This window comes from Protobothrops mucrosquamatus, unplaced genomic scaffold (assembly GCF_001527695.2).
Source record: "Protobothrops mucrosquamatus isolate PMUCROS unplaced genomic scaffold, P.Mucros_1.0 scaffold69, whole genome shotgun sequence".
NCBI lineage: Eukaryota > Metazoa > Chordata > Lepidosauria > Squamata > Viperidae > Protobothrops > Protobothrops mucrosquamatus.
The window spans coordinates 333,382-344,767 of record NW_015386447.1 but is presented as its reverse complement, the minus strand read 5'-3'; the positions used below and the strand labels follow the sequence as shown (position 1 = coordinate 344,767).

Sequence of the window (11,386 nt, the reverse complement as noted above, 5' to 3'; positions counted from 1 at the left end):
TCTTTGTTGCTCTTCTCTGTACTCTTTCTAGAGTCTCAACATCTTTTTTACATCGCGGTGACCAAAACTGGATGCAGTATTCCAAGTGTGGCCTTACCAAGGCATTGTAAAGTGGTATTAACACTTCACGTGATCTTGATTCTATCCCTCTGTTAATGCAGCCTAGCACTGTGTTGGCCTTTTTGGCAGCTGCAGCACATTGCTGGCTCATATTTAGATGATTGTCCACTAGGACTCCGAGGTCCCTCTCACAGTTACTACTATTGAGCAAGGTACCCCCTATACTATACCTGTGCATTTGGTTTTTCTTGCCTAAATGTAGAACCTTACTTTTTTCACCATTGAATTTCATTTTGTTATATAGTGCCCAGTGTTCAAGTCTGTCCAGATCCTTCTGTATCTTAAGCCTGTCTTCTGGAGTGTTGGCTATTCCTGCCAGCTTGGTGTCGTCTGCAAATTTGATGAGTTCCCCATCTATCCCCTCATCCAAATCGTTGATGAAGATGTTGAAGAACACTGGGCCCAGAACAGAGCCCTGGGGCACCCCACTACATACTTCCCTCCATGTAGATGCAGTTCCATTGAGGACCACACGCCGAGTACGGCCGGTCAGCCAGCTACGAATCCATCTGGCGGTCACCCACATTTTTCTATCTTATCAAGTAGTAGGTTGTGATCTACTTTATCAAATGCCTTACTGAAGTCCAAGTAAATTATATCCACAGCATTCCTCTGATCCACTAATTTTGTCACTTGGTCAAAGAATGCAATAGGATTTGTCTGGCATGATCTATTTTTGACAAACCCATGTTGGCTTTTAGTAATGACTTTGTTTGCCTCTAAGTGTTCGCTGATTTGTTGTTTGATTATCTTTTCCAGGATCTTCCCAGGTATTGAGGTCAGGCTGATAGGTCTGTAATTTCCTGGATCCATTTGTTTTCCTTTTTTGAAGATGGGAACTACATCAGCTCTTTTCCAGTCCTCTGGTAGTTCCCCAGTGATCCAGGATCTTTGAAAAATATAGTTCAGTGGTTCTGAGATCACATCTGCCAGTTCCTTGAGAACCTTGGGGTGTAATCCATCTGGTCCTGGCGATTTGAACTCGTCTAGGCTGGACAGGTGCTCACTTACCATTTTCTTGCCTATCTTAACTTGTGTTTCTATTCTGTTTTTTATGGTACTATTTTTGATAGGTTGGTCTGTTTTTTCCCTTTGTGTAAAGACAGATGCAAAAAACGAGTTAAATAGTTCTGCTTTCTCCCTGTTGCTTGTCACCTTCTTGCCATTTTCACCCACTAATGGACCAATAATTTCCTTCACTTTTTTCTTGTTTTTTACATGTTAAAATAAGCTTTTTTGTTATTTTTGACTTTGGTTGCAAGCCTTAATTCATTTTGAGCCTTGGCTTTCCTCACTTCATCTTTGCAGGCTCGGGCTATTTGCTGATATTCTGACTTAGTTATGTGCCCCTCTTTCCACTTTCTATGTCCAATCAGAAATAAATATGTGGCTTATTTTTAATCAGAAGGAGTTTGGTAGCATCTGATACAACTAACACATTTTATTAAACAGTTTTAGGTTTTCAGTTTATGCCTTTGAATACAATTGATTAATTGAAAAAGGTCCTCCACTTCTGAACTTTTGCCACCATAGACTAACATCACCAGCTGTAAGGAGAGTTTGATAGATTGCTTTCAACATAAAAAGGATTTGTTCCTGATCTTCTTCCATAGGAAAAGTCTGTTCCTGATCTTCTTCCATAATGATGTATCAGACTAGAACAGTGGTTCTCAACCTGTGGGTCGGGACCCCATTTGGGGTCGATCGACCATTTCATGGGGGTCGCCAAGCAAGGCTGTCCGCCATTTTTTCCCCCTTTTCCGGCGGGTGCCTTACCTCTCTTGGGCTGGGCGAGCTGGTGGTCGGCCTGCTCCGTCTGTGCCGCTTGCCAGCTACGCCTCAGCCGGCGCAGGGGGCGGAACCACGCATGCGCGGCGCTCCCGGGCAGGGAAAGTCCTCGACTTACAACCGGTTGGGTAGTCCTTGACTTACAACCGGCTTAGTCCTTGACTTATGACCGGTTTAGTCCTCGACGTACGACCAGTTGGGGTCGCGGCATTAAAAAGGTTGAGAACCACTGGACTAGGAGCTTTACAATCAGGAAGTCCAGAAAGAGAGTCTTTTTTTCCCACTAAGTAAAAAGCACAGCTGAGCTTCTCACAGCTGGTGTTTCAAAGTTACCCAAGTCTTATCTACTTTCTGGGCTGTCAGCCAAGTACTTTTAGACAGTAACAAGTAGAAGTATCAGGTTTAGCCACAAGATGTCGCCCCAAAGTTATTTTAATCTTTTCAGTTTTCAGGTTTAAGGAAAAACCCAGATCTTGCTATGGATGAGCGGAGAGAGGCAAGAGGAAAGGAGGACACAGGTCTTTGTGAGCATGGGGAGGCCCAGAGTCACAGTCACAGTTAATAGTCTGTGGACACCGTGCACACTGCAGATGCTGCAACTATCATAAGTGTTGGCTAGTTGTCAAGAGCCCAAATTTTGTTCATGTGACTGTAAGGGTGCTATGAGAGCCAGAACTTTAAGTACCACTCATTCTGTTGGAGAAGGAGTGGCAGAACCTGAGGGCAGAATTAAGAATCCCTACATAGCCAATTTCAAGCAGGTACTAACTGTTAGTTAAACATTAATATTCTCAACTAAGGGTTAGCACTTCCATGGAATTAAATAAGGGTCAGCAGAATTCAAGGGAGGTTGGACTTAGATTGCTTATGGCTACTAGAGATTCTAAGCTGATCCCTTTTTTAACTTTGCCCCCAGGTTCTGCCATTCTTTCCCCTACACATTTAGTGCCTTCGCAACTTTGAAGGATCACTGAACAAGGGATCAGTAAGCAAGGACTATCTGTAATGTTACCCTTTTAATAACCATACAGTTTGCCTTCTTCTGTGAAACAGGTTGCTGTCTTCTAAAAGCAACAGGGGAAACAGCCTGCTTCTTCTAACTGGAGATATTAACAGAATGTCCTTGCTAGCATGTTGCTAGATAAACCAATTTTCTGACTTGACACTGAGCTGTTGTTTGGACTTGATTTACCTAAATGACTGTAGTTCTATACAAGGTGGCTAGATCTATTCTTATTAAATCATAGTAAAGCATACACTTTGTTCCTATTAGGTCAGAAAATAATTAATCATGTACCCTATTATCTTAGATTCCTGATCTAATTTCCAATTGAATACAACTTTCAAAGGATGAACAACATTAATTGGTTGCAGCAAAATCAATATTTGTCTCTAAAACTAGACTATGGTTGCATTGCATATGATAATAAGTGCTTCATTTTTCTCTTGGCAGAAATATATCGTCCAACACATCTTGGCTCTGCTACTTTGTTTTCCTCCTTTTCCCCAACAGCAGCACTAGAAATTTTTGCTGATCTCCAGAGAGCAATGAAGAGTTTTGTTCTAGAGAATGATCTGCACAGTGTTTATTTGGTAGGTGTGTGTGTGTGTGTGTGTGTGTGTGTTTATGACAGTAGTGGATTAGATTTAATGTATCTATCAAACATATTTAACCCTTGTTTGAAAGTCAAGACGCAACATAGAGCAATAAAGTGAATTCTCCATTTTATTCACCATTCCAAAGAAGAACAGGGGGACTGTAAGGTAATCCTGAATCTTAAAACACTGAAATGAAGGTACAGAAGGACATAAAAATCAGATGTGGAAGCCATCTTACCAGGCAGCATATACTTTAGGTGTTAATGGATTTATCAGAAGAATATATGTACTTGCACACTGGAGATTCCTCAGATTCACTTACACAGCATGATTCCAGATCATGACTCCTATTTGGCCTTGCATCAGCTACATGGATATTCTGCAAGATTTTTTTTTAAAAGTTTTATTATTTTTTTAACAGAATTCAATAATAATTATTCAACAAAAACATGTTGTCTGAGTATCTTATTCACTAATACAAATTAAATTCCTAATCCCTAAATCTTTTCTCAAACCAAGTTTGAAAATATTCTGTTTCTTCTTTTTCTTTCAACCTTAAAGTAAGTCTGTCCATTTCTGCACAGTCTAATATTTTTTTGATTATTTCTTCTGGTGGTATTTCTTCGTTCTTCCAATATTGTGCAAATATAATTATTGCCGCTGTTATCACATGTAGAATCAAATATGGACTTTACTTATCAAGTTTTTCTGACATTATACCTAGTTTAAAAAATGCAGGTTTATAGTCTGTGTTTCTCTAACATTTTTTCTAACCAAGTGTGGATTATTGTTCAATATCTCCTTGCTTGAACACATGTCCACCACATATGATAATAAGTACCTGGTTTGTGTTTATATTTCCAACATTTCTCTGACATTTTTTGAAACATTTTTGCTAATCTTGGTGGTGGCAAGTGCCACCTATAGAACATTTTATATAAGTTTTCTTTATATGAAGTTAAATTTTCAATTTATAGTTTTTTCCCAACAAATTTTGCCACTTCTCTAAGTCTATATTATATCCAAAATTCTTTGCCCATGCTATCATTGTCTCTTTTACTTGTTCATCTTCCATTTTGAAATTTAATAAGAAATTGTACATTTTTAATTAACTTTTCATCAGAAGTTAATAATGTCTGATCAAACATAGTCCGCTCTTTATAAAATCCATACTGTTTAATATTTTTGTTGTATCTGACTTGCATTTGTAAACGTGACCACCATGTTAAATCGATGCCCTGATTTTCCATCTTTTGCCTGGATTTTAAGTTCCCTTCAGAATTTAGAATATCTTTGTATGTCCATATTTTATCGAGACTGACTAGATTTGGATGTACAAATGCTTCCATTGTTGAAAGCCATCCTGGAATTTTCAGATAAATTTTACATTTTATTTTTTCCCAAGTTAATAATAGTGCATTTCTCTCCTGTTTAAAGAGTTCCCTCGGTCTGTTTGGGCCAACCACCGTTGGCTCCAAACTCCCAAGGTTTCCCTTCCTCCTTGTTGCCTCTCCAGGGCGACTTTCTGACGCCTTTGGGTCTCCAGACGAAGTGAAATCGGATTAGGAAACTGGAGCTCCAGTTTCTTTCATCCGTGTCGCCATGATACTCGGGGTGAACTCCTGGATATTCTGCAAAATTATTTATCCTTGTGTGCAATCTTATTTAATTTCTATGCCTAGATTATTTCTCGGTCAGAGCCTCTATCAAGTACATGGCTACAGATAGACTTCTCAGTAAACACTGTACACTCACACCAGTACACTCACACACTGTAACTGGAGTACAAAAATCTTCCCCCTCCAACAAGCTAGCAAAGCGATGGATTAAAAAGCAAAGGGCAATCTCATATGAATATTATGTATTATCCTCCTAGAGCTAAATTAGGACTCGTATTAGTAAAACACAATTTCAACCAACATAAGATCCATTTCTTTTTATTATGAAAAATGTTCAATATTTCTCCAAAGAAATTGAAATCTTGTAATTTGAAAACTAACTCAGTTTGGGCGGATTTTTTTTGTAGGTCACTCCTGTTTATGAAGACTGGACCAAAATAGACTGGTACCAATTCTTTTGCTTGTGGGAGAAGCTGCCTGCCTCATTGAGAAGAGTAGCACAACTTGTGGGAATTGAAGAAAGTTTTTTGGCTTGTTCCGTCAAAGGCAACATCATTGCTAAAACAGAGAAGCAATATAGGCAAATGGCTATCCACAAAAGGTAATGACTCAATAATTTTTTATTGATTGATGTATACTGTATAACAGTGCTGCAAAATTTGTCTCTTATCTGCAGCAATTTCTATTTGTTTAGCTGGAAACAATTATTACTGATGAGTTATTTTTGCTGCAGCTTTATAATCTCTAATTTTTTCACACCACAGAGAAAAGTTACCCAGGATACAGTTGTCTATCTTTTTGCTTCCCATTTTATCAATTTTTCTTCCTCTTTATCAAATATCTGTTTGGTCGCTTTGCTTTCTTTCACAGAAAGAAATTGTATCTTAATTAATTTTATTAATACAGATTTTTTACAAGCTTGGCTCTTCTGGATTTAATAAATGAAGTTCCTTTAAAGGATGTTGCGAAGAAATATGGCTGTAGTCGTGGACAGCTTCAGTCTTTACAACAGTCTGCCGCTACATATGCAGGTAAGAAATTACTGATAGTGTTCCAAATAAGCAATTAACAGCAATTTAGGTGACAGCCTGGTTTAATAAATCAATCTCCATTTTTCAGTCAATTTCATTATTAAGTAGATACTTTGTACATGCATTTTCTCAACAAGCAAAACGGAAAAGATGATAAATTTCCATACTTACATCATTATCATTACATTCATTCTCATTCTTCCATTATGGAGCACTGGTAAAGATTAAAATAGGTCCAACAGCCATTTGTACAACAAAACCAAGATAGAAGGAATGTTCACATCATTAGCTATGACTGAGCAAGATTTACTGAACATGTTCTTTAAGCCAGGGAAAAAAAATATACAAGCTTTCAACAAATCATGACAATATTTTCTTGTTTGATGGGAATTACCTGTAATTGCCTCTCTCACTTGATAAAACAGCCTGGAATGTGCACACAAAGGTAGAAATAGCCTCCATATGTGGGGAACCATGGAGAAAATCTATGTGGTCATTAAGATTCAATAACAATGGCACATAAAGATCATCAAGATGTGGGGAATAAATTATTTCCACAATTGTTCCTACCTTGCTTTGCTACAGGAAATTGTCATTTGTTTCCTCCAGCTTCCCACAAGCAAAGTCATTGGGAAAGCCAGCAGGAAGCTGGAAATTGTTCCTCTTCTTGCTAGTTTTCATCTACCCGTGCTCTATCCCCATGCCATCTGTTACACTTGCCTGCCCATGGGGTCTCCCCACAATACCCACAGAACTTTCCCACTGGACTGCTTGGAGTGCTTGGGCTTCTGCCTCTTCCTGCTTAACAACTCACAAATCCTGGTGTTACTATGGCAGTTGGGACTGCTGGGATTGTTGTCAGTAAGTGAATGCAATCACATAGCGCAAGTCGTGCTTTTATGATGGCGTTGCTTGGCAATGGAAATTCTTGTCCCAGTTGCCATCATAACCCAAGGAATACTTGTAGGAAAAAAAATAGAAAAAATATATTGAGGATTTGCAAAGCAGAAAAATTACATTAAGATTTACAGGATGGTAAAAGAAAAAGAAAAAGTTATATCATCTTTGCAGGTCATATAGAATTGGAACAGATAATTTTATAAAATATCAATTTAGCATAGTAAGAATATTAAATTCAAATCAGAAATCAAGACAAGCAGGCAAGTTGATAAGAAATATCAATCATTAAGTTGTTAAGAATATAATAATTAGCAAGAAATTCCAACTTATATGAAACAGTAACTTGGTGGCCAATCAGGCAAAATCTAACGTTTTAAATGTAGCAGAAGTCTTTGAGTGCAATTATAGTTCATCAGTGGTCCCCAACCTAAATGTTAATATCAGACATTTTGGATTAAAAATTATTTTAATATTAATACATTAACCTTAGCTCCTTTCCTCTAGGGAAAAAAAGGAAAACAGAATACAGACACATACTATACTGTTCTAAACAATCTACAGAGAGTTCCTTGGCTTTTTCAGACTTAAGGAGGTGTATTTCCACAAATTGCTTTGCATAGAATATCTGGGAAATACTGCTTTTCCTTTGAGTGTGTTCACCAAAATTGTAGTGCCATTGATTCCCCCCTCTTCCGGCAACGGAGGACTCATTTTTACCAATATTTAACTATTTACTCATTCAATTTTCCTCATATTAGCAGTTTAGACAAAATGTCTATTCTTGGCAAGTGCAAGGTTTTCTGGAATAAGTTTTGTAAATGTTAAAAAGCCCCATTATTCATCTTAAAAGATACCACCTAGGAGAGGGAAAGTAGTGCTGAACTCATTATCAGGTACAAACAAACAAAATTTAGTACATTGTAAGACAAATGTGGAGATAGAAGGTCACATTAGTAATGATTGAACATAAACACAATATGCTTATAAGTTTTCTTTAGATCATTTGATTCAGAGAAAGATATTCTTAGCATAGCCAGACAATATAAAAGCTCAAAATTGTTAAGTTGTTCAAAAGGCATCCATTCTTGTGCTTTAATGCATTAAAAGTTTTTTTCTTGACTGAGTTGTGCTACATTTGCTGGATGATTTAAACATTTAAACATTTGCTAGATGATTATTCCATGTGAGAGAACATACCCCAAGGGAATCTGAGTTTTCAAAATTTTCAGAGAGACATTCACTAATATGGAATGGCAGATTCAATCTTTTTCCTCTTCTATTTATATTTTTAAATATATATTTCTATATTCCAGGGATGATTACTGTTTTCTGTAACCAGCTGGGATGGCACAACATGAAACAATTGCTGTCCCAGTTTCAGAGTCGCCTTAATTTTGGAATTCAGAGAGAACTCTGTGATCTTGTCCGGATATCTTTGCTAAATGCACAGTGTGCTAGAGCTCTTTATAATGCTGGCTTCATCACAGTGGCTGATGTAGCTAAAGGGACTCTTGAGGAAGTAGAAAATGTTTTCAGAAATGCAGCACCATTCAGAAGGTAGGAAAACATTTCAGTATTGCTGAAAATTATCCTTTTTATGTAGTGTAACTTGAGGAAGCTTAAGCTACTGGATAATAGTTTGCTTGGATACAATTCAAATACTCTTGGATTCTCCATCAGTGAGAGGTTACAGCAGGCAGGAAAAGTACAAAAGATGCTAAAGTCCCTCTTCCTGTCAAGTTAACCATATTTGCGATCTTACTTCAAGGAGGGAAGAAAGAACTTAACAGACTTTTTCCTTTGCAACATATTTGTCTTCGTTTTATTCCTTCTACTCTGGAGCCATTTAGCTGTGTAAGATCTCTTGGTAACTGACATACTGATTTTCACTGTTTTGGTCAGATAATTAGATAATCCTTGTCATCCCACCCAGACTAAAGATATTGCTGTCCACAATCATTTCCAACTTGCGCAATTTGGTTTATTGACAAAATTAAAAATCCAATTTTTATGGGAAATAAGTAGTCCTTTTTTAGTGGGTAGAAGACAGTATCACGCTTAGGTGTGTGTGAGATATATATAGAAAACAATTCCATACATGACTCACTTTAATTAGAGATTTTACTATTATTTCCACAGCCCCTTGGTTACTGATTGGTTTTTTCCCCCTGCCTCCCAGTGTTAACTTAATCCAGAGAACCACTTTAGTGTAGTGCTGAGGCATAGTGTAGTGTAGGAACTGGGACACCATGAGTTCTAGTCCCCACCTTAGGTACAAAGGCAGCTGGGTGACCCTGGGCCTGTCACCCTCCCTCATCCTAGGAAGCAGACAATGGCAAACTACTGAAATCTTCCCAAGAAAATTGCAGAAATTTATCCAGGCAGTCACCAGAAGTCAGCATTAACTCTAAAGCACCCCAGAAATATCCACACCTTAGTTCGTCACAAATATGTTGCCATTTTCTGTTTAAAATGCTTATATATGAAATTATTCCAAGGAGTGTTTTCTTCTATTGAAGAACATAAAATTATAAAAAGTTGGAATTAACGATTTGTTCCTTGCTGACTTTATAGTAGGTCAAAATTTACAATATTTAGCTCATGCTTTCCCACTTTCTTTCCTTAGGCACTGCAATGTGATACTCAGGTATATATACAAAATAGCTTATAAATAGTTCATAAATTATCAGTGACATAAGCGATTTTTTATTTCCTTTTAATTTATTTATTTGTATCCTACCTTTATAATTTTTACAAATAACTCAAGGTGGAAACATATCCAACACACCTCCCTCCTCCTATTTGCCCCACAACAACAACCCTGTGAGGTGAGGTGAGAGTGAGGGACTGGCCCAAACTTCTGGCCTTCCTCTTTCTTTCTATCTCTGTGCCTTAACCACTAAACCAAACTGACTCTCTGAACTCCATTTCAGCTCCATATTCCTATACTTCATGAGTCTTGTATAAAGAGTGGTAGCTTGAAATCTTTACATATAGTCCCTAATTAATCCCCACTAATTAAGACCAGAATTTTTATCACTGAGTAATGCAGTTGCAGGTGTAACATCACATGACTGCATCACTCGGTGACATTAGTTTCAGTAGTCCCATTTCTGGCCATTAGTCCAGGCTCTCATTCTTCTGCCCTGCCACACTCACCTCCACTGCAACTCCTCCAGCTGCCTATCTCCCTCATCTCTGCCCTTTGAGGCACCCTCCATTCCACCACCTTGTGTGCCCCCATTGCCCTACATGCACTCGTTGCTCTTCTGAAATTAGCTTATTCCTTCACTAGATGGCTGCTGGCCATCCTTCTTATGAGGCTTCAGAAGGCCTCCGGAAGAAGGCCTCATAGTCAGCGGCTGCCTTGTGGAGGGCCAGACTGGACATCAGCAGTGGGAGGAAACAGATGACAAAGATCAGTTGGGGCAGCAGAGGCAGCTAAGTGCAGGGCCGCCAAAAGGGCAGAGATGGGGGGGGAGTAAGTGGGTGGAGGGAAACTGAACTGCATCCTGTGAATGCAGCAGGCGGGCTGTCAAGCACCCATTTTGATCACCCTGGGGGTGCTGCAGCTTTGAGGACTGGGCATCAGTACCATTCATTCAGCACCATCATAACTTCAAATGGTTGCTGAACGAATGGTTGTTAAGGGAGGACGTCCTGTAATATGCTTGTGTGCCTTGCACTCCCTCCCATATATCTATGGGGATTCTCAATAATCCAGGTTATGGTTGTCCCTAAGGTGCTTTTTTTAAACAAAACAAAAACAAAAGGCAACTGGACTTTGTCTTTTGTTTTTCTCTGAAAACCTTTCATTTCTTATCCAAGAAGCTTCTTCGGTCCTAACTTAAGTGGTGGGGAATGGAAAGATTTATATCCTTGCAGTCAGCAAAGAATCATTCAGGCCACTTGGGGGATTATCTGTATCCCCGGAGTCACCTGAATCAGAGTGCAAATGGGAGTGGAACCTTCTTGGGACTGCGGAAAGGACTGCATTCATTCCCTCCCAACTTTTTTCCTTTCATTTGGCTGTTGCCCCACTTATTTTTTTTTATTTTTTTAAAGAAATTTTATTTATTTTTTCAATCATAAAAAAACAATCATAAGTAAACACAATGACAATAACCCCCCCCCCGGACTCCCCAAACCTAATCCCAGGATAATATTCATATGAAAGTAAACAAATACTAATATCTCTAACTCTACAAAATATCTTAATCTACAAGAAAAGATAGTAGAAATAAACCAACTTGCAAAATTAAAAACCTAACCTGTATTCTACCACTTTATATTTCTTTTGAATATAAACAATCCATCTTCCCCATATTG

At 38.3% G+C, this 11,386-nt stretch overlaps 1 protein-coding gene across 1 annotated transcript in view; it reads left to right on the top strand.

Annotated features, from left to right (window-relative positions):
• Positions 1-11,386, top strand: part of POLQ (DNA polymerase theta) — a 95,693-nt gene that overhangs the window by 41,107 nt on the left and 43,200 nt on the right. The window contains exons 11-14 of the mRNA XM_029283376.1: positions 3,362-3,501; positions 5,534-5,727; positions 6,033-6,157; positions 8,371-8,614. Coding sequence (XP_029139209.1) covers positions 3,362-3,501; positions 5,534-5,727; positions 6,033-6,157; positions 8,371-8,614 — 703 coding nt within the window. The remainder of the gene's footprint in view (positions 1-3,361; positions 3,502-5,533; positions 5,728-6,032; positions 6,158-8,370; positions 8,615-11,386) is intronic.